Source organism: Pogona vitticeps, chromosome 5 (genome assembly GCF_051106095.1).
Source record: "Pogona vitticeps strain Pit_001003342236 chromosome 5, PviZW2.1, whole genome shotgun sequence".
NCBI classification, from domain to species: Eukaryota; Metazoa; Chordata; class Lepidosauria; order Squamata; family Agamidae; genus Pogona; species Pogona vitticeps.
Window position 1 is genome coordinate 46,500,557 of NC_135787.1, and position 24,701 is coordinate 46,525,257.

General features: G+C 37.8%; 1 protein-coding gene across 3 annotated transcripts in view; it reads left to right on the forward strand.

Annotated features, from left to right (window-relative positions):
• The window catches only part of LOC110072797 (uncharacterized), a 61,976-nt gene that overhangs the window by 12,683 nt on the left and 24,592 nt on the right, over window positions 1–24,701 (forward strand). For all 3 annotated transcript variants that reach the window (XM_078394791.1, XM_073001528.2, XM_078394792.1), the window contains exons 6-13: window positions 3,766–3,865; window positions 5,735–5,778; window positions 7,205–7,282; window positions 10,120–10,316; window positions 17,475–17,539; window positions 19,394–19,500; window positions 20,796–20,907; window positions 22,613–22,712. In XM_078394791.1, the coding sequence (XP_078250917.1) occupies window positions 3,766–3,865; window positions 5,735–5,778; window positions 7,205–7,282; window positions 10,120–10,316; window positions 17,475–17,539; window positions 19,394–19,500; window positions 20,796–20,907; window positions 22,613–22,712 (803 nt within the window). The remainder of the gene's footprint in view (window positions 1–3,765; window positions 3,866–5,734; window positions 5,779–7,204; window positions 7,283–10,119; window positions 10,317–17,474; window positions 17,540–19,393; window positions 19,501–20,795; window positions 20,908–22,612; window positions 22,713–24,701) is intronic.

Sequence of the window (24,701 nt, forward strand, 5' to 3'; positions counted from 1 at the left end):
TTGACACACATCACATTGTTTACAGAACTCCCTGATCTGCTTCCCTATGTCAGGCCAGTAAAAATTCTGTGTGATTCTCTGCTGTGTTTTGTTCACCCCTAAGTGCGCAGCAAACATGTCAGAGTGCCCCCTTTGTAAGATCATGGGGCGATACTTTTCAGGTACCACCAGCTGACTTCTGATCCCATCTCCCCCTTTTGAGATATTCCTCAGGGTCTCTCTATACAAAATCCCCTTTTTCTCTAGAAATCTCACTGGGGTTTCAGGTGTTAGCTGGGCGTCAGTCACCTGTTCAAAACACTTTTGGAGAGTGGCATCTGCCTTTTGCTCTTGTCCAAACCTGCTGTCTGTGGTTAAGGTTTCCACCACAGCTTCTGAACTCCCCCCACCTGCTTCCGTCTCTGGCTCATCATTACCCCCCTGAACTGTCCCCGTGGTGGCTTGTGAACGTGTAATCACTAGCACCCGTTTCACATGTTCAGCCAGGTCATTTCCCACGAGCACGGCTGCTGGCAGAGTCGATGAAATTGCTAGCCGCCAAACTCCCCTCCAGCCTTGAAAGTTGACAGGTACCTCCGCGACTGGCAGTGAGATCACCTGCCCCTCAATCCCTGCCACCTTCATGCTCTCATTTGGGATTAGATATTCCCTAGGAATAATATCTGGATGGCACAGGGTCACCTGAGAACAAGTGTCCCGCAGCCCCCGATACTGATGGCCAAGTATTCCTACGTCCACCCCTGCTGTCTCAAACAACTGAGAATCCGTTCTCACCAGTAGGCAGCGCCTGACCTCTACAAGAGGACCATTTTCCTCAGCCTGATCAGCAGATGTAGCTGTTCCAGATTGAGTAGCCATGGCAACAGGCTCCCTCAGTGACAATGAGCCTTGCTCTTTCTGGACACAGAACACAGCTTTTGGCTTGGTTCCACTCGAATCCTGAGGCACAATTCCTTTTAGCTGCTTTAATTTCTCACACTCTGAGATTAGATGGCCCTTTCCCTGACAGAAATAACATTTTCTGGTGTATTTTGAGTCTCTCTCATCGTGTTTTGGTTTTCCCTCCAAAATCTGAGGTCTTGGTTTCATGTCTGAGGGCTTCCCTTCACCATGGGCCCCTCCCCCTTGCTGGCTTTTCCCTGGTCCCTGAGAGTACTTGCTGTAGGTTTCTTTGGGTTTCCCCATCGCTTTCCCCTCACCCAAGGGCTTTCTTATTTGGGAAATAAAATCTGCGATCTCGGCTGCTTCTGCCACAGATTTTGGTTTCCTTTCCCTCACCTGGAATTTCAGTTCCCCATGCAGGACTGAATAGAACTGTTCCAGCGCTATCAAGTCTTTGAGCTGCTGGTAGGTCTCTGTCCCCTCCTGAGATAGCCATTTCTCAAGCAGCCTCACCAATTGGGTCCCCACTTGGGTAAAAGTCTGCTCTGGTTTCTTTGTGAGGGACCTGAATCTTTGCCTCAGCTGTTCCGCATTTATCCCATGTCTTGCAAACACCAGTTTTTTAAACTCTGCAAAATCTTTCATCAGTCCCTCTGGCATCTCTGAATAGACTTCGGCCAGGCTACCACTGATTAAAGATCGCATGATGGTCATCTTCTCAGTTTCCCTCACTGAGAAGTCCACAAACGCTCTTTCCACTAAGGAAAAGAACACCTCAGGACAATCTCCCTTGTGGTACACAGGGAATTTCTTCAGGTCAGCCTTAGACAATTGGCCTCCCTCAGAATCCCTATTGTTATTATTGTTCTGATTCATCAGTTCCAATTTTCTTAATTCAAACGCCATTTTCTCTCTCTGCAATTCCAATTCAATTCTCTGTCTCTCTAATCTTTCTACTTTTTCCATTCTCTCTCTCTCTCTCTCTAATTCAAATTGCCGTTGTTTCTCTCTTTCCCTCTCCTCCATTTCCCTCACCCTCAGTTCATGCTGTTGGGCCAGGAGTATTTTTCTGAGTTCTGGGTTTTGTTCTCCCGTGCTGTCACCTTGCACTGAGCCAAATTCATCCTCAGAACCTTGGTCTACCTGGGGGTCTTTCACTTCACCCATTTCTGCCATCTGGCTTCGAGTCAAGGGCATAATCCCCCCTCAGAACAGGCTGCTTTCCAAAAGTCAAGCCTCAAAATAAAGCGACCACTTTTTTTTTCTTTTGCCTCAGAACCAGCTTTCCCTATAGATTGCTGCTGTCCTTTCAGCACTAACTTGCAACAGTTGCGAGCTAGAGTCTACCCCCCTCTGCTGGGCCTCTCAGCAGACAAGCTAGCTCACTGCTATTTCACAGTTTTGCCTCAGCTTTTTCCCGCCAAAACAGGCTGCCTCAGAGCACCCTAATCTAGTCTCCCCAGTTGGCACGTTCTTCTACTAGCGCACCTCCCCGTGAGGTACACCTAGAAGATTACCTACGCGCCTCAGATTGTCCCTGACTAGACCCCCCTTGCTCTGGGCACACTTGCCAAGGCTTTGCTGGACCGCTGGACAACTGGACCAGTCGTATCCCACACGCTGGACACCAATCAATGTGACAAACCCAGACCTACTGGGATATGCCACACGTTAACTAAGCTGCCACCAACCATTCCCTATAAGAAGTCACACAGACCAGGGATGGATTTTTAAACAAATAAAGAATAAGGTTTATTTAAATACAACACACAGGGAAAATAAAAAGATCAGGTGAATAAGATATAGTAACGTGGCTTAGTCTCATTCATACATACACACAGTTTGGTTCACACAGAACCCTTAACTTAAAGCACAGACCCTGAACCTATCAGTTCTGGCTAACCAACAGACACCTGAACCTATCAGGTTGGTACTGACACACAGTAGTACCCTGTCTGACACACAGACTCCCACACCAGCTTCTTCTTCCCAGCTGCTGCTTCTTCACATCCCAGCGTCTCCTAACTTCTCCACCCACGCTTCACATATATATACAGTACAGCCCCTCCTCCTGATGTCCCGCCTTCCACTCCCCATAGGATGGAACTTTCCCTCCAAACCCATGACAGACAGGTAACATCAGTGCTGTATGTAACAGCTGGCAATTCAGGTCTTGTTACCAAGCAGTTTGCACTGACTTTGGCTCCACTTCAGCCTGGTAGTACAGGTATCTCCCTGAAAATTGATTGATCAAACCTTCCTAGCTGGTGCCACATCACCTCCCATCAGCTAAGCAGACTGCAGCCAAGATGTACTGTAGATGGTTTGGCTCTTTGCATGCCTTCACAGTACTCACCTTAGATCAGTGGTTCTCAACCTTGGGCCTCCAGATGTTCTTGGACTTCAACTCCCAGAAATCCTGGCCAGCAGAGATGGTGGTGAAGGCTTCTGAGAGTTGTAGTCCAAGAACATCTGGAGACCCAAGGTTGGGGACCACTGCCTTAGATGTCTTTCTGATTTCATTGTTCAAGATGGGAAGCAATATTTCCTAACTGGTTACATTTACTGTAATCATTCGATGTAGGAGTTCATTATAACTGGTAGGGAACTGAGTCTGATAGGCACTGGCTTGCCCAGGAAATATCTTCTGAGTGTCCAAGTGGGCTAATTAAAACTCAGATTCCCAAGTCTCCTAGTTCATCATGTATCTTCCTCTGCCTGTAAATGTTATGCATATGATCAGTGGCATCATACATCAACTGCATCGCTCCCTCCACCAGTCATGTAAGAACTGCCTTCCTTGTGTTGAATTTTGTGTCTTCTCAGGTGAATTATGTTAAAAGATGAGGGAATGAATTCATGATCAGGATTTTTTTTCTTTAGCGCCAGACCGATAAGTAGAGCTCTTGATCTAGGAGCAGATATTGTGGTGACTGGAAGATGTGTTGATAGTAGCCTTGTACTGGGACCACTAATTCATTCTGTAAGTATGGAATCTGCTTCTGCGTCGGAAATAGTTTCTTCCTCTGCTGGTCATCTGTATGAATGCTTCATAGGTTTCCAGCATTTTTTCTCACCCTAAAACCTTAAGATAAGAATTGATTTAAATTTTGTTTATTTTTAAAGGATAAAACAGGGATTGATAAAATGTCAGCATTGCTTTACTATTTTAACTACTTTGCCGGGGCCAAGCACACAATGCTCATATGCAATTTTTGCTTACTTCAGTATGTTTTGAAGGGAAGTTGTGTTCCATCTGAACTTTTGACTTTCCACTTCAGCTATTTGCTTTGTGTGTCATATGGGGCAAGAAAAATACATAGTTCACATGCTTCTTCTAGTGCTCACATATAAGGTTTTGTACTATTAGTTGGCGTTTGGCAATGCAAAAGTTGACAAAATGTTGCATATTGTTGTGGCAGTGTGTTTTGGTAGTGTCATTTATTAATTGATAGTGAAATCAAAATTGTATATGCCCACTTAGGAAATAATAATAGAATATAATCAGCAACTCAATAGCTAATTCAGCCTTTTTGTGTGTTTTTTCTTGAGCTTGTAAATGAGTTCTTTCTGAATGTGCGGGAAACTTAATTTGGGGGTTCTGGTTTGTTTCTTATTCTAAAATAACTCTTATTAGGAGTATTTCCCCCCCCCCATCTTTTTAGACAATATAGCTACATTTTAAAAGAAATACAATGTTCATGTTAATGATTTTTGCCAGTGTGCATTTTAAAAATATCTGCTCCTTTTCCTGATAACTCCATTTAAAGCCACTGCTTTAAGAAACTCTGGAGTTTCTTAAGAACAACAATATTAGGGCACAAGCAGATGTTAGAGATCATCCATTTCATTAACTGCTCTGAGTGTCTGCCCGGTAGGAGTTTTTCTTGCTTGATGTAATTTGCAGACTGGCTTGTTTCGTTTTGTGATTGCTCTCCAAGACAAGTACAGGATTCTTTTTACATTTGATTTCTCAGACATAATAATGTGCCTGAATCATATCTCCAATACTAATATGCTTTCATCTCTGATCACCAACTACGGTATCTTTACTGCCTGTTGGTGCTCTTGGGCTTCATTTATAACATGCAAATAATTTACCTTGCCACAAGGTGGCACAAAATATCAGTTTGTTTCCAAAATGCATTTTTTAATTTGCTGACTGTTTTTTACTTAAATGTCTGTTTAATTTTAAGATGTGATGCAAACAAGAATGTAACTGAGCAAATGCACAACATTTTTATTTTCATAAAATGAAAAGTTCTAGAAAACAATGTCCTTTGCTTTGAATGTGTTACCTTCAAAGTTTTGAACTGGTGTTATCATTAATGAAGCCTGAAGAACTTTTAAGTTATACAAGTAACTGAATTAGTTTTAAAATCCACCTGTATAGTGTCCTATTTAATCAATACTTTGAAAATGCCTCTTTCCATCTGTAAAAAATAATAATAATAATCATGGATCTGGAACATTTCATTAGTCAATTAATTTTTCTATTTAATTTTCAAGGCATGTGTCAGTTCTCTGCAAACACATCATATGAGTGCAAAGGAATGCAGACTAAATAGTTGGCTTATAAACTCATTAGAGCCCTGTTTCTCTCTGCCCCGATCTTTCCTTTCCTAAGTAGAGTTGAGTTATGAACGTCAATATTGAGATTGTGTATAAATCACTCTCCCAGTGGCCTTGTTGTCCGCCTGCACACATGCACTGGGAAATGGACAGAAAGGAGGAAAGTGAAATCTCCTGACCTTTGAGAGTTTTCTGCAGGCACTGCATTGGCAATGAATTGGCTTGTGTTGTCCCTATTCTAACTATTTCATCTAACATTTTCAGTATTCTGTTTTTATAGTTTGGCTGGAATAAAGACGAGTTCAACCTCTTAGCATCTGGAAGGTAAATTATACTACTGTTATCTTTTTTAAAAACCCTCAAAAGCTTAAATGCTGTTAAAACATAATGGTATCACATGAACTAAACATAATGCTAATGGAAACCTTAGAGTTAAATGGCGAGATCAGTGCATATACAGTTAATTGTAAAGATCTTGGGCTTAGGCAATGAACACATAAACAGTACATTTGGGAAGAGTTAGTGGATTTTTATCTTGATCCAGTAAGATGAATGTGCACTCAGTATCAGGTTTTTTTTTGGGGGGGAAGTGGCGATCTCCTCCAAAGCACCTATTCCGCCCAGGCCTTCATGAGGTTCTCGCTCTTCTTCCTTCTTTGCTTCCACCAAATATTAATTCTTTAATATCATTTGCTTATAGAGTTAAGTGTGCTGTTCAAAACTTAAGTCTTTTATTTGATCAGGGAATTCAATTAACAATGAATATTCATGGAATAAATCACAGGCTGCCAATCACTTGTATTTGAATGAAATCTGATATAACTTTAAAACTCTTTTAACTCTCTGTTTCAATCTAGGACTCTTACAGATCTCTAATTCACTTTCCAGACACTTACAAGTTACACACAGTCTCTCACTCACAGAATCTCCCCTCAGACCCGACACACCAGTCTTTATATCCAGCTCCCTCCCCCCTTGGCTCCACCTTCCGTCCACTCATAGGCTCCTTCTTCACTATTCAGCTGTGACGGGCAGCTGAGGGCAGGGCTGTTCGCTACGGGGGGGGGGTCCCATTTCCTTCTAAATTGGAAATGATGTACACAGAAATGTGCCATGTACATAGTTTTTAATCCCAAATCTGTATATGTTATGGCACTACAAAGCTTTTAGCAGCACTAAACACAATGGTGACTTTGAATGAAAAATCTTGGCTCCATAAAGACCAAACTGGGAACTATAATACAGTAAATAGCTTCTAAACAAGTCAGCATTCAGAAGTCAAGTTGTACTAACTGTTATAGAAGCTACCACCAGATATATTAAGGTTTTGAACACTCATTCTTTAAAATGATACATTTTTATTTCTTATAACATTATTATCTTATAAAAGAAATTGAATTATTATTATTTTAATACTGTTGTATATTTGATAATTTTTAGTGTCATAATTTATTGTGGATTTAGACAGGTTTTTTTAAAAATAACTTGTGAGCCACCTTGGGTCCCTCACTTGGAAGAAAGGCAACATAGAGATGAAAATAAATAATTAAACAGGGATACATACTGTATAGGAGTATCTTCTAGGAACATCTCAAGAAAAAAAGTCACTGCTATATTAGGGGTTTTTGGGGGGTATGTGTGTAACAAAATAGGAATGTATCTGAACATCTATAAATTAGGATGTCTGGCATTAAACTGAAATGCTGCTGAAATGTATATTACAACTTTGGATGTTACTCTTGGTTTCCAGTCTTGCAGGTCACCTGATTGAATGTGGTGCTCAGTGCACAGGTGGAATATTTACCGACTGGCATAGTGTACAAGGCTGGTATGTTGAAACTGTTTTATTTACTGTTTAAAGAACATTGGGGAAATAAAATCATTTTCTTGATTTCTGGGAAGAGGCCTACAAGTAGAACTCAATAGAAATGTTGAAGGAGAGAATGAACCATATTTTATCACCTCCTTCTGATGGTTTATAATGATCCCATAATTAATAACTTCTTTGATTCCGTTGTCTAAGTTTAAGCATACCCTTTGGCATATTCATTTTGACACCAGTCTCATAGAATTCCAAGGGACAGGGTAGAAGATTTCACCTTTAATCAACAAACATGCACGGAGGATGAGCAACTGGAGAAAAATCTCCAACAACCCTTGGTTACTGTTGGTTGTTAAGACTTCTCTAAGCAATAGCAGCTGACAGGTGTGCTATATACTTCCAGAGTTCCATACCATAGTTTAACTCTACCTTCCTGGAGCTAGTGTTTTTATCACATCCTTCAGATAGTTACTATTTTCCTGGCCAAGTTACATTTCAAAGGCCAATTCAGGTTTAATCCTTCAAATGTTATTTTGGTTTGACTTCACCTATTATAATTATATTTAAAATTGTTTGTCTCATAGTAATGTAGCAATCTGAAATATGAACCAGATTGTTGTTATTTAGCAACAGGCCTAGAAGATAGGTTAACATCTCTGTTACAGCAGCTCCACTGGCTGCCAATCTATTTCTAGGCACAATTCAAAGTGTTGTTTTAAACCTCTTAAGCCCTAAATGGCTTGGGTCCAAACTATCTAAAAGACTTTATGGACCTGCCCAGGTATTAAGATTATCAGGTGAGGCTTTTCACTCATTCCAACCACCTTCACAGGGACGTTTGGTGGGGACAGGGGAGAGGACTTCCTTTGTTGCTGCTTCCAAACTGGAACTCCTTCCCATGGGACGTCAGGCTGTCCCCATCTTTACTGTTCTTTTGCAAGCAGGCAAAGATCTTTCTCTTCAGGCAGGCAGGCTTTCCTTTTAATGACTGGTTGACCAAGAGGATTTTGAAAGGGATTGTTTTATTCTGTTGTTTTACTTGTGTTTTTAATATTGCTCTTATTATGACTACTAATATGATATCTGTTTAATGCTTTTAAAATATTGTAATAATTTATTATTTAGCTTTTAACTTTGTTTCTTCTAATACTTTAAGCCACCTTGGATCCTTTAGGAGAGAGTGTAGTAGCAGATTATCTATTTTGTCATTGATGTCCTGGGGGAGAACCATCTTGTGCCAATTGGTATTTTGTTGTACTAGTCAAAACAATGTTTCCATTTGTTTAAGACCCAGATAAATGTACTTAGTAATTTGGAATGTACTGTATTTTCCATGTATAAGACACCCCCCACTTTTCTAATCCAAAATTAAGAAATCTAAGTGGGGCTTAGCAAGTGTGTGTGTGGGAGGGGAAGGGATCAAAGCGCTGCAGGATTGCTTTGATCCCTGCTTTCCCCTCCACTTGTTTTGTTCTCTCCTCAGCTTACTTACGTGTATAAGACGACCCTCAATTTTTAGTCTAAAGATTTTAGACAAAAGTATAGTCTTATACATGGAAAATACGGTAATTATTTTCTCACTATAGTCTGCCTTTAGTTCTTCAGAACTGGTTTTGTGTCCATAATTACATATTAATTTTGTGCAGTAATGTGTAGAATACAGCCATTACTTATCTCTGCCCTACTTCACACTTTGTTTTTCAGGCAAAAAGAATAATCCTTGCATTTATAGTGGCTTCCAATCCATCATATAACATCCTCAAGCAGTGCATTTCAAGATCCTTCTTTTAGTCTTACTGCCTTGTGTTTTGGGCAGAGAAAGTGCTCTCACCTATTCACTTTTATGGCAATGGCATGCTTCCTTACTAAGGAAGCAAAGAAATACAATTGCTGTCTCAGTTTTGAATAATACAATGGTGCCTCTCATAATGAGCACACCGTTTAACGACGAATTCGCATAGCAATCCATTTTTTGGGATCGCTAATGCGATCGCATACTGATGCTTTCTATGGCCGAAAATCGCTTTGCGACGATCGGTAAGTGTTTCGCTTACAGATTTTCGCATAGCGATTTTTTAAAAACAGCTGATCGGCAGTTCCAAAATGGCCGCTGGTTGCCCAAAATGGCCGTGCGCAGCGTTTTCGCGCCCTGCCCTCGCTTACTGAGGGCGTGAAAATGGCGGCCGGATGGGGAAACATTGCAGAACTGTGAGTTTTGGGCCCCATTGGAACCAATGGGTTTTTCCGTTCCGTATAGCGACGTTTCCCCATAGCGATGGTTAATCCGGAATGGATTAACCTCGCTATGCGGGGCACCACTGTACTTAAGGAGAAAAATGCTTTAACACATTTATATTTTTTTCATATAGTATATGATCAGTAAGATTGTGCAACATTTCTCCTTTTGAGTATTAATCAGGGGGAACTAATATTCAGAAATACTTGCTTTTAATTTTTCCCCCCTAAAATGTGCAATGTAAGACATTAACATTCTTTTACATCATGGGCTGTTGAAGTTTATGCAGTGATTTTAGCACTCAACATGCTGTCACACCCTTTCAACTTCTTTGCAGTGTATAATCTTCCTATATACATATATTTTCCATTCCTGATACTTATTGTGGGATGATACTTTTTGTATCCCTGTAATTTTTTCTCATGTGAATTTATTTTAGCTGGTCATGTCATTTTTTGTTTGCAGAAATTTGGAAATAACTGTCATAATTTAAAAAATCTAAATGACTGATGGCATAGTTTTATCTCCTTGTCAGCATTATAACATGTTGCATGCTTTTTGTTTGCTTATTCTAAATCTAAAGTATTTAATATTTTTAATCCTTTAGGCATAACATTGGTTTTCCCATAGTGGAATGTTCTTCTGATGGAAGTTTTACTGTATCCAAGCCACCAAACACAGGAGGCTTGTTGTCTTTTGGCACAGTGGCAGAACAGCTAGTATATGAAATTGGCAATCCTAAGGAGTATGTCTTACCGGATGTCATATGTGATTTCTCGCAAGTTACTCTTACTGAAATACCAGGTTAGTGCTGAGGGTGCTGCGTTCTTTGTAATTCTAAGGAAGCACTGTATTTTATACACAGCTTTATTCTTAGGACCAACACAGTTATGAGAATTCCTCTAACTATGTAGTGTAATAACCCTTTATTATTATTATTATTATTATTATTATTATTATTATTATTATTATTATTATTATTATTATTATTATTATTATTATTATTATTATTATTAGTATTAGTATTAGTATTAGTATTAGTATTAGTATTAGTATTAGTATTAGTATTAGTATTAGTATTAGTATTAGTATTAGTATTATGACTCTGTACGCCACCTAGAGTGGTCATAACAACCAGATAGGCGGGATATAAATTGAATGAATGAATGAATGAATGAATGAATGAATGAATGAATAAATAAATAAATAAATAAATAAATAAATAAATAAATAAATAAATAAATAAATAAATAAATAAATAAATAAAATAATTTTCTTAATTTTTTTAAATTGAGAAGATTATTTGTTAACAAGGGAGCTTGGAAGCAGCAGTGCAAAGGTTACAATATTCTGCCACATATTTTCCCAAGTGAATGCATGTCTTCAATGAGTGGAAGAATTTTTAGCTATCCCCCCCAAGCATTTCTATATGAGGATTAGAAATAACACCTTTGATAGAAATGGTAGGAAACAAAATACTGAAAAATCATCACATATGTTATATGTGAGGTCAGTGAAAAAGAATATTAAGAGGATAATAAAGTATTATAATGTTAAAGATAACATAGAGACTGAACATTTGAGAAGAAAATCATTACACCATTTGTGTGACATTAAAATTATTTAATCAAGAATGAGCACTTCTGATTCCTGCCATACTAATGCATCAATACTATAAAATACAGTTTTATGATTATGCTTGTGTAGATCAGAAACCATATTATATATAACTGGAAATGTTAGTTGAAACACATTAATACTACAGAAAATACTTGCCAAGAAAGCTTGAAAATGTAATGGCCAGACTGATTACAGTATTGGGACTAGTAAATTCAATCATATAGCCTCAGTCTTGGCACACCTTCATTGGCTCCCTGTCAGTTTCCATACTCAATTCAAGGTGCTGATTATGACTTGTGAAGCCCATAATGGGTTAGGACCTCAATTGTCAGAATCTCTCTCTCAGAAACCAGCTACCCTTCCACTCACTCCTCTCAATTCATATTGTTGAAAGTGGTCATACTGAGGGAGGCCAAAAAGGCAATAAGAAAGAATTAGGCCTGTTTGGTGGTGGCCCCCACACTCTGAAACAAGTTACGAGCTGAGATCTGCCAGATTCCTTCTCTGTTTATGTTCTGGAAATTGATAAAAATGAAATTATTCAAAGCTGCGTTCATCTGATTCTCCAGGATGCTGTATTATTTTCTCTTTTCTTTTTTGTATGAATTTTAGACTTTATCATTGGGTATTGCCATATTATTTGAATACGTATATGTTGTGTGCCGTCTTATGAGGTTTTAAGTTTTATCCAAAAAAAAAGCAATGCCCAAAGTAGTGCTTGCACTAATGGATAAGGATATAAATCAAGTAAATAAATAAAACACTAATAAAGTTGAGGAGCATTTGCTCATTTCTAAACCTAACCAACAAATTCATACTATTTAATTATTTGCAATACTTAAGTACGAATCTTCAACAACAACAACAATCTCAAAGTGGTTCACAGGATGAAGTGGCTCACCTACTTCAGTACTGTTCTTTGATCTCCTAGCTGCTAAAGAGCCTAGAGAGAATTGGAGACTACCAAGAGGCATTTGTATGATGAATAGATGAAAAAATGACCACAACTTACAGCTTGCAAATGCTTTGGCACAGCAATTTGTCCACTAGCCTTGAGTACTGAGTATCATTGAGTGGAATGATACTGGCCCTTTAGGATGTGTGAGAGATGCAAAAACCCTATGGACTGAAGCCTGTTTTAATGATAGATAACATTCTTTCCAGGTGACCTGAGTCCATAGGAATTCACAAACTTATGGTATATGTAAAGGGAGCAGCAACATTCCCTAGAAGCAGTGGCTTTCTTACCTTCACCTCAAGCCCAAGTTTAACACTGGGACCTCAGAACCTGCATGGGGGAGGAATAGGAAACTTTGAAAGAAAAATTAAAGTCTGTGGCTGATGATATCATCAGGATTTATGTGCCCATCGTTATGCAACAGGATTTTAGCCACTGAAATTAAATAGAAGAAATCGATGGTCTTTTCTTTATCTATCTTTTTATGTATTTTGAACATGAAAAATATTCCAGATTTTAAAAAGAATTTAAGAGTTGTTTGACAGCCATCCTGATAGCTTCACCTACCAGATTTCAAGTGGAATCTCTTAACTGGAATAAAATTGCAAGTTTAGGAATATAAGGAATACTTTTTAAAATACACAAAGACATTTTAAAATATAATGGGTTCTTTTAATCCAAATAGCCTGATAAAAAGTTGCTGCTTTTAGAGGCTGCTTTTACAAAAATAACAATTAAAATACTTTAACCTCCAAATGAACTTTTAGCTTGTAAATAGCCCAATATGACACATTTGAACTCCCAATGAACTTTCACATGAACTTTTAGTTAGTTATTCTCCTAGAAATATAACAGATGGGAAATAGGCAGATTTCTCAAATATTTTTAGATATAAGTGTAGTGACCGTGTACACCAGCAAAGAGACTGCAGGCCTATCTACTTTAATTGTTTACTTTACTGAATACTTTGTATGGCAGGATTAGATAAACTAGTCGGTTGAACTCAGCGATGCTTTTTTTTTCATTATTTCAGTGGTGAGTATGAAGTTTTTCTAATATAAAAGGCATCAGGTTTTATTATATTGAAGATATTTTCCTTATATTAGGTCTCACTGGTGATACATAATACTAATACTAAATGAGTTCTATTTATGTTCAGACTCTAGAAAATTAAATTTATTTAGACTTTACCTTGTCTTGTGTCCAAATGCTCTTCTGCCCAAGGTAGCTGCAGCATTAAATTGAAAAAGTGCTTCAAGTAGGAATGAAAAGAATACTTACTGAATTCCTTATCCTTGTTAAGATACCTTCAAAAAGAATTTTCAACCACCATAGGATTCCTTGCCTCCAGTACAAGAGTGAAAAAAGAAGTGCTTGCTTCACCATGAATGTTTGTGCAATTTATGCTAAATTCCTCTAAAGCAGTCTATGTAAAACTATTGTCCTTTTAGTTTAAGAAGTACAGTGGGCATATACATGCACACACATACAAAGAGCAGGCACATACCAATTACCTAATTGTTAAAACTTCAGAGTTCGTGAAACAAATCAGGAGCTATTACAATTTTGTTCATCTTGCATATGTTATGTAACTTGCACAAAATCATTAAGTCAAGAGCACCAGAAAATGTATTGCTGTGTTGCTGAGCACATAGCAAAAATGCCCTGCTTGATTCTCCACCTGTAGACTTTATTAAAGAAGGTGGTGCTCATTCCCGTTTCCAAGCCATAGAGCCAGCGTTTGTCCGAAGACAGTTTCCGTGATCACATGGCCCGCGCGACTAGACACAGAACACCGTTACCTTCCCACTGTGGTGATACCTATTTATCTACTTGCATTTTTACATGCTTTCGAACTGCTAGGTTGGCAGGAACTGGGACAAGCGACAGGAGCTCACTCCATCGCTTGGATTCGATCTTACGACTGCTGGTCTTCTGACCCTGCAGCACAGGCTTCTGTGGTTTAACCCGCAGCGCCACCACGTCCCTAATGAAGGGATACTTGCCATTATCTATCTCTGGCATGGTTACTTTTATGCTAAACTGTTGTGGTGCTTTCCTTATCTTTAGAAATAAACTTTGGTTGATGGAAAATGCAGTTATCAAATCCTGGTGTCCGATGATTGAAATTTAATTTGATTTTGTTTCATCTTAATTGTTTCTGGAATTACTGTAGAGTGCCAAAAAAAGGTTAACTGAAAGTATGAACAGGAATAATAACCCACTCCTTGTTTCTCACTGTGGCTGAGTGAAGAACAGGCTGAAAAGGAAACAATCTGCTGCACACGGAGACTCTCTAAATAATCAGGAACAACTTTTTTTCAGGACCCTCAATTGCATGGAGGGATTCCACATGTATGAGAAGCTTTCCTCTTCAGACCGTCCCTCTCCCAGTGGAGTTAGTGACAACAAGAAGGCAGGGCTAAGACTCTACCAACACACACTTTTGATATTACTTTCCTTTTTTAATGTCTGAAGAGGGCTCTGGTCTTGGCTTTTAAAGTCCTAAATGCCTACAACAGTAATTCCCAAACCCCTAGATGTTTCAGGAGTCTAGTTTTCGGAATGGTACCATCATCGTGAGTGCTTATGTGAGTGAGCTCCAGAGTCAGAATTTATTCAGTGGCAATGTGGAGGCTATAGAATACCCTTGTATGGGGATTCATGTGGATCATTGCCTTGTAGACAGAAAGTTGAAAATGTTTTCATTCAGAATGGATTTTAGCAGTTTTGTTGCATTTTGCTGTGAAATTAGTGACAACTGATAATTTATTGGTGTGTCTCCATAATGTTAGTGTTACATATCATGTGTTTGTTAGGCTCTGGATTTCAGGGCCTGGTGTCATCTATTGTTATTATATCTGAAAAGTAAAGAAGGCAGCAGTGTACTTTTCAGAGTTTGCCACAAGTCCAGTACTCTTGACTGGCAGAGAACTAGAGAACAATCAGTACTTTGGACAGCTCCAAGTAGTGCCGAAGATGCCAGCTGGACTTGGATATTGCTTCAACAAATACATGATCCGAGTTAAGCTTTAAATATGAAGTTTGCCATCTTCAGGTTGTTTGAACCCACTTTCGTATCTCTACAGTCTTCATCTCTCTTTTATAAGTCCAGTATTTTTACAACCTGCAGAGCAAAAGCAGAGTTGGAGTCATTTTGAGTTAGAAGATAGTGCTGGGACTTCTGGGTACAGGGGGCCCTGATCCTGGGAGCCTCCTTACAAAGTGCTTTATGAGGAGATTGGAAGTTCATGAGGATTCCCTAACACTGAACTAGTAATTCTTCTTTTGATTTCCAACACATTTCAAGATATTCATTGAACAGATGAACAGGGCAAAAAATGCTAATAATCATCCCCTTGCAGGGCTAGCAGTGATGGTAGTAGTAGCAATAGTAATGATGTTGTTAATAACAGCAGCAACAATGATGAACTTGTGATGGGCAAATGGTCTATATTATAAATTTATCACAGTCTCTCAGTCTTGTGTGTGACAGTCCAGTGTCTGCCATCTTCTCTGTATTATTTGTCTCACAAGCTGCAAGCTACCTGCGCTCTTTACTGTTCTTATCCTTTGACTTGGGGGAGGGGTATGTGGATGGGGAATGGAGATCAGATGTATTTCAGCAGCCCAAAAATGAGTAGCCCTGGTTACTCTCCCAATAATTTGCATATTTTACACATAATTTGATTGAGAGGTTGGTGTATCCAGCCTTTTTATATTATTATTTCATGTGATGTACATGATAAATGAGGCACCAATAATTCATACAAGCGCACATACCTAGTGCTGACCATGGAAAACACGATACGCCAGACATACCAGCAAGTCTAGCAGATGAAGTCCTGGCCTCACCTTTTTTTTTCAGTTGTCATTAACTGACAACTGAAAAACAGAATGCAAGTCTCTGAGTCATGGGGTGATTTACATGACAATTGTCAAGACTTGTATCACATTTCTTTATCAGTTAGGGCTTTTTTGCATCCAAAATAACAAGGGCTAACAAAATAGGAAGCTAATGTGTTAGGATAGTAGTGGCAATTGTGCTGAAGCAGGTTTCATAGAAAGCTCTGTAAGGTGGTGACAATGTTTAAATCCTTTAGCCACCTCCTGGAAACTATCTTCCAGATGAGCTGGCTGGGGTACTGAATGTCAAAGTGACCCTGGCTGCTAGGAGTTGACTTGATTGCCATCACATTTCCTGTGATTCACACTTTTTAATAGGTAAAAAATATTCCTTTTTTAGTAGACCATGGACGGACATTCAGAAGGTATCATATATTTATGTTTGTTCACTTGGATCAGCTGCATTTCAATGTGAACTTGGAAAGGTGTAATGAAGCAGAATAAAAACAGTTGATTGACATAATGTACCTTTGTCTAAAGTGCTAAAAATTTTGGATCCTATTCATACAAAAATATAACACAAATCTGCATTATAATTTCTTAAAAAAACTGGAGGTGCCTTATGAACAATACCGTAAGTGTGCCACATTTGCATGAGGATTTGTACATAGTTATTTTACAGTTAGGGTGTACAAAATCGGAGGGATGATAGTTCAGAGATAGTTTATTCTAAAGATACAGGGAGGAATCTAAATCTGACTACTTATTTAGGAGCCAGTTTTATACTGATTTGTTCTGCTATTCAGTATTGTAGCTTGGATCCTAACCTTTTTCCCATGAAGGGACCACAGCTCAAATCACTCTGCTTCCTACCCTTGTCCTGTAAAATTTGATCCTGATAGAGGACCTTGAGACCTTCAGTATCAGAGGTACTGTTCTTCTGAATACTACTTGCTAGGGAATATGAGTAGGGTGTTGTTGTTTCCCTGTCCTGTTTCTGGATTTCTCACATCTGATTTGGGTAGAATTCTGGGATGCATACAGTAGGTCTTCAACTTGATGCAGCATGGCTTTTTTGTTCTAGTGATGTTATTGCTCTGACTGTACTGTTTTAAGGCTTACGTATTTACATATCCACTTTTAAGTTATAACTGGAAGAGTTCTCTCAGATCATTTTAAAGAGCTATCTGATCCCTTATACTTTTTTCCCACAGTGACCAGAGAGATTTTTCCAAAGAGCCTACTGTAAGACACAAAGTATTTTCTGATTGTCCTCCATTGTGGCTGAGAACTATTATCTCTGGAAGTACCTGGTTATACCAGACTGATAGACCCAATTCCATAAATTTGTCAGATCGCATTTTAAAACTATCATTTCATTTACACTAACTTACTTTACAGTTTTCATCTTTGTGTATTACACTCCATCTAGGTCATCCTCAAGAACATGGAATGTAGCCACTTAATAAGTTTATATTAATATTTGTTTCTTTATAAATAATGCTAATGTTTTTCTGTATCTTTTATACATCCTTTAGGTATTGAAGGTGGTGCAGTGAAGGTTCAGGGAGCTAAAGGATTACGTCCTTCATCCTTTTACAAGGTGTTCATAATTAATAAAGAATTGTTCTTGTTTGAAATCTGCATTTATTTTCATTCTTGGTATTCAGAATTTAAAAGTATCATACAGTACTTGCTACTCTACCAGTCACAAACAGTATGAAGACAGACCCATGTATTATGTCTAGAAAGAAATAAAGGTAAATGTTTCCAGTCCAATTAGCAACAACACTTCATGGAGCTTGCATATTACAGTGAAAAATTCTGCTTCCAGTTAATGTTGCAAATACCAGGGAACTGTATAAGCAGAAGTTAATATTAAAACTACAATTTTGTGAAAATCCAAAATTATGTAGTAGTCTCCTGTGGTTAACAGAGGTTTTCTGCTTTTCTGAAAACATTTTTTACATTGACAGATGGCTTAGAAGTAATTCGAATAATTACTTTACTGCAGACTGGTCCAACTGGCAAAACAGGCTATAATATTTTGAAAGTCCATTCCAATAAAAACAGAATTGTCTTCTTAATAATTCACATATTTTTATTGAACACCTTAGTTTACAGTTTACATTGTTGATTCTGATAGCACTTCATTGAGATTGGCAATTATTTCTAATAGTATATGAGAAGTTATCTCAAAAATCATGATTTGTCTGTTGATGTCTTACATAATTGTGTTCAACAATTGAGTTCTTTTTGTATTTCACCACAGTGGCAGTATTTCTGTAGTTCATATGCAAAACACACATATAAATTTATGGCTGAAATCTTTTTATGTATGTTACAGAGGTACAAGGGAAGTATAATCACTCATAGTGCCAAATTGCTGTTAATTAAAGAATCCATGCTTCATTTCATCATTGCATAAACAAATTCTCATTGCATGCTTCACATATGACCCAAAATCAAAGTGGAGAGTCTTTAGCAGCAATTAATTCATGCAGTAATCCAAAAGACAACACCTGTTTTGGATTCTTGCATGAATTAGACTAAATTTTAAAAAATAATGAATTAAAAGATTTCACTTTGATTTCAGGTTGTGCATGAAGCCATCTGACTCATGAAGAATAACATGTTTAAGCAATGAGAAATCAAAATGGGGATCCTTTAATTAAGAGCAATCTGTCACTACAAGTGATATATTTTCATTTATACTGGTGTAATACATGCAGAATAAGTTTAGTCTCTATTATTAAATGTTTTAGTTGTTTAAAAATATACATTGTTCAAAAACTGAAGGATGAACATCCTGGACTGTATTTAGTCATAATTAATTATGTTTTACTGTGACAGGACTGAACCCAACCTCCCTCTGAACTTGCACACAGTACCCTTTCCTCTTCTATTTTGTGTAGGGGGTCACATTGGTGGGGGTTTTTTAAATCTTGTGACCAGTTTTCTCTTCTACTGACAGATCATTGATTTAGTGAATTTTCTGGCAATCTCTCAGTGACATATTTGGCAAGCATAAATGAAACATGGTTAAGAAAATATCATTGGGCAAATGAAATTGTGAAAGGGTTGATGAATAAAATAACCCAGGTAACCCTGCTTTGTGTTAGCTACAAATGGAGTTTGGAAGTGTTTTCTTCCGTATTTAATAAACTATGGGTACAACAAATCACAGATAAATTTCACAAGTTTAATATAGCCTTGCAGTATAATCCAATTTTCTAACTCCACAGGTTTCATCCATACATTTCATTCTGTAAATAATTTGAATAGTCTTTGTGGTTTTGATCTTCTATAATATTTCTGTTTCTTCAGGGGACAGCACTTCCATTTTTTTTAAATGGCAGCATGAACAGTTTCCATAAATATAAAAGTTACAGTTTTTGTTGATTCTGATTAGTTGATAAATAATAGTCAATTAGTTGCATCTGTTCTGTTTTTCCAGGTAAATGTCACCTACTTTGATGGATTCCGAGCCACAGGTTGCTGCCCAGTGGGAGGACCAAAAGCAATAGAAAAGGGGAGAAGAGCTGCTGAAAACATTTTGAAAAGGTTGGCATCTAATGCATTCCAACTCTCTTAATTCTAAAATCAACTTGCATCCTTTATTTATTCATACATTAGTAGCTATATTGTTTGGTTAGCATCCAAAAGTTTCAGTGTCTTAAATGAAGGACAATACACTCACTGTTTCTAACAGCGTATTGCCATTATATTTCCAAATAATGGGCAAAATAACCCATCACAATATTATGAATATGAGTAATAAAACATTCAGAGATTATATACTATCCAAAATTTAAGCTTACAAACCTTGGATAACAATAGAAGATCACAATAAATGCAGATATGTATTTAGTGATTTGGAGATACCTGACTGGGAGGAAATTGGAGAGCATTCCAGAGGGTAGGTACTACCGTGAAAAATGCTTGTTTCCTTGCTGCCACTTGTCAACTGTCTGCAGAACATAGCATGGCCAACAGCCCTCCTTTGAAGATCTCAGCCGTATAGCATGTGTATACAAGGAAAGTGGTATTTGAAGTAACCCAGTCCGGAACTCTTCAGGACTTAAAAAATCAGTGTCAAAAAGAGAAACAAGTAATTATATTTTATTCCTGGTTTAATGGGAACCCACATTGCTTTATATGAAGTTCAGACTTAATTCTTCACCTCTATTAAGGCAGGTAGGTAGAAGTTTGGTCTTCAGAATGGTTAAGCAGAGGAATTCTAATATGATCCAACACATGCATTTTGTTTACTGATAGGGATATATTTGTACCAGTAATGAATGGAATAGGATGGGATAGAAATAAACACATACTTTGGGGAAAAATAAATGTTTTGTTACTCCTTCACTTAGAAGTTAACAGTTTTTAATTTCTGTTTTCTTAATTTCTGTTTTCTTACAATGAATCAATAGTAATTAGAATGAAAGTTTTGTATAATTAGGCTCTTATCTGTACCTGGTTTCGACACTAAATACATGTTTTTCTTGTACTAAAGATATGTTAATGCTTGCACAGTGGGAAACATAACTCTGCCTTAAACTGCACGTAGTTATTACAGACTTGCATCTTTGAATACTCTTTGCCTCAGCAAGTTTAGAACAGGGAGAAGGTCAAAGGAGCACATGAATAAAGGCTTCTAAACATTCCCAGGGACTTTCCCCCCAGCTGGCTACATTTCTGATATTAGAGCACAATTCAGAATAAAATAACTGGATGGTACTACTTGTATATGCCCATTAAATTTCACTCTCATGAATACTTCAACAGCAAATCTGCCAGTTCCAGTTATTGCACATTTCCTTAGAAATTGTGTACTTTCTACATTTTACTTGTTTCAGAACTCGTGTTATGTTTGATCAGCTGGGATATGAAGATTACAGTGCAATTAACCTACAGATGTTAGGTTCTGAGGAAACCTATGGACCACATGCAAAACAGAATATAGATGGAGTAAGTGTGAAATTGTCTCACAACTGTATTGGTAAGAACATGGCAGCAAGAGTAATATTTATGTTGCGTTTGCCTTTATTCTATTTCCATTATTTTTAAAATCTTGTTACTTAGCAGAACAAGTTGCACTACAGCAGGGTTGCACTACAGCAGCACTAATTTTGTAAGGATTTGGAGAGTCAACTCCTTTATAAGTTCTATTGATTCAAATGGGCTTTCTCTAGTGGTAACTTGCTTTAGCATAGTAGGCTCGTATGAATCAAATCACCAAATCCCTGCTGATTTAATGGTCCTGCTCTAACTGCAACAAACTACATTAAACAACAGGATTTCAACCACTGTGAAGGTTCAGATGTATTTAAATAGTCTGGACCATAGCAGATGAGATTCCCAACCCAAAAGAGTGGTCTTGCATTTAGGTTCAAAAATCCAAGAGATCCAAGTAGAGGATGGAAGAGACCAACCTTAGTAACAGTAGATGTGAAAAGGACCTAGGCATCTTAGTAAATCACAAGCCAGTAGTCCAGTGTGGCTTAAAAATCTAGTGTGGATTAATCTGGTGTGGATTTTAAATAGCCAATGAAATCTTGGGTCGTGTTAATAGAAGTAGAGTGTCCCAACCATTGGAGATAATAGTCCTAGTCTGTGCAAGTCATGTCACATATGGCATATTTTTTCCAGTTCTGGTGCCACAATTTAAGAAGGACATTGAAAAATTAGAGGGCATCCAGAATTATGAGGGTGCTGGGAACTAAGTTGCATGAAAAATTGTTGAAAGACATGGAGATGTTTAGCTTGGAGAAGAGCAAGAGAGACATGGTGGCAATCTTCAGAGATTGGAAAGGCAGATTTGTTTTCTGCTGTTTCAGCAAGCAGTTGGTGGAAATCGCAGGGAGGCATATTTCAGCTCACATAGTAATTGTGAGAACTGCTTGCTGATGCAACAGACTATCTTGCTTGTTGAGGGTTTCTTTTATGGTAGACATGCTTAAGCAGATGGACACTCATCTGTTGAGATGCTATAGCTATGTAATGTGTTACAAAAGCCTATATTGGATAGAGAATTAGATGGTCTCCAAAGTCCTGTCAAGGTCTTTGATTTTCTAAAATATTTGGGCGAACTAATTGATGGCTTCCACACCAAAGGCGAAAGAGTATTTTACTTTTTTGATATGTGTTTTTTTCTAAAAGATAGTATTCACGTAGTCAGAATTAGTTTTGTAAAGCTTTAGCATACCAGACAGTAAAGCTCGATAATTTACATGGTGACCCCTATTATTGATAAAAGCCAGGCATTAAAAACTTTACACTGGGGAACACTAGAGAACATTAGACTATATTTAGAAGGCAGATCTTAGAATTTAAAATGTAAATCTTAGTAGTAGTTTTTTTTAATGCTGAGCATTCTAAAAATTTGTTGCTGTATATGACATGTTTTATCCACCAAAAATTAATGCCAAAATTTTAATATCAATTGACCACATGCACAAGCATTTCATTGTTTCATATGGGACAATCTCTGACAGGAGTTGTTGTACCCTGTGATTTCTGATTTACATTTTAAATTCCAGTTGTTGTGTTTTTACCATAGAAGAGTCTATTTTACAATTTGTTAGAAGAACTGGATATTCAACAAATTTATTGTTTGCATACTTTTGCTTTCTTTATTTGCACACACACACATCTTCCAATAACCTGAAAACAGGGTCCTCGGGAAGCTGTTATTTGGCTTGCTGTACTTCATAAGCGGAAAGAGGCTGTGGAAATCTTTTCCAGAGAAATTGCTCCAGCTGGAACTGGAATGGGTAAATTTTGAAACTTTTTCCACTGAATCTGTTAATACTGCTTTTCTGTAGTTGTGCTTAATAAATTAAATCTGTAATTAAACTTTAAATATGAGGGATACTTGATAAAAATTGAGCAGCTGATATTTTTAGTTACTCAAAGCACAGAATCATAGAAAAGTGAAGTTGGAAGGGCCTAGAAGGGCATCAGGTCCAACCCCCTGCTCATTTCAGGAATATAATAAAAACATATCAACCAACATGAATTTTGACCCAACTCCGGGAGGCAGTGGAAGACAGGAGGGCCTGGTGTGCTCTGGTCCATGGGGTCACGAAGAGTCAGACACGACTAAACAACAACCACCAGCATTTTAATTAATTAATTTACAAGCAAATATGGTAGTTGAGCCTTTGTCATTTATACATCTGCGTCTAGAGAGTTCAGACTCATTGATATGCCCAAGACTGATTTCTATGCTGTCCTAAGTTTGAAACAAGACATATAAACGAAAACAAGTAAACTGAAACAAAGCTACTCTTAGGGGTATTCTTCTAATGAAGATTCTTTCACACTTGGCTTTCACGCATCCTCTGAGCATATGGATAAGGAAAAGTTACACTTTTGACTATCCATATGATCTTTCCTAATAGAAGTCCTAACTTTCACAGATCTATGTAACTCCAGTAGCAGCTCCAGGTTTGGATGGGCATTTAGTCCCTCTGTAAATGGGTTTTCCTCCATCATTTTATTGTTGCTTCTGCTCATATTCTTGTCTTCTCCTTCTGTGCCCATTCTGCCCACCAGGCCATAGGGAAAGCACAAGGTAAGTGAAGGATGTTCCTCTGTCTCTCCTAACACTTGTCATTAGTTGCGTGCTCAGTAAAGGCAGACAAATAGCCAATGAGAGAATGGAAGCAGAGGAGCGTTAGTAGGCTCACTTTAAGACAGACCTGGAAGCAGCTCTACTTTTTGGATTCAAAATATAAATGCTATATTGGTATAGGCCCAGGATGGCCCAGTAGCTAAGAAGCTGAAATTGAAACAACATCTTCGTGATGGAATTCATCTCTGCTGTAAATTGATGAGATGGCTCACTAGACAGGCTACTGTCTCTCAGTCCCTGCTCTGCTTTGAATTATGGGGAAAGTGGCCTTAAAACGGTTACTATAAGGACTGCTTCAAACACTCTGAACATTCCAAAGCACTGAATTATTGTTCTTATACTGCTTATGAGTAATTAAAAGGAAGAAATGGATTTCTTCTTTCTGTTTCCTAGAGAAACAGAAAAGCAGTCGAAAGGCAGATCAAGGGATGGTTGCAGCCTCTACTGGATAAGGTTACACTCCCTCTGAAAACACAGGGGTGCAGCTTGCAGGTACTTCTGGATTTGTCTCTGAGTCGTGATGTCCAGGATTTCAGCGATAGCCAGGAGTGCCTTTACACAATTAAAACCAGTGTGCCAGCTCCACCTGTTCCTGGAGAGGTCTGATCTGGCCACAGTGACACATGTTCTTAGTTACATACCAACTGGATTACTGTAATGATATTGTCTTTTAATGATTTAAACCACCTTGAGTCCTTTCTAAGGAGTTAAAAAAATTTTAATTTAATAAATTAAGAGTTTTTATTACAGTTAGTGTTTCTACATTTGACTATTGAATATTGGTTGAAATCCTTTTTCTTAATTTAGTAAGTCACAACTAGGCAAGATCCATTGAATCAGTGGAACCTACTGATGAGTTTACTCACCAAATCCCCACTCATTCAATGAACCTAGACTAGTCGCAACTTGCTGTTCTAAAGCAACAGGATTTTAGCCATTGTTACATTACAGTTTTAGTCTAGTCAAAGAGAAGTATAATTTTGTCCCATTTCAGACATTCCATTTATCATAGCATTTCATGATTTCAGGTGTTTGTATATGTTCACTAATTTGCAGAGACAATCTTAGAAATGAATACAATTTTCTCATTGCTGAGCCTCTTTATAATAAGTCTTTTAGATCAGTT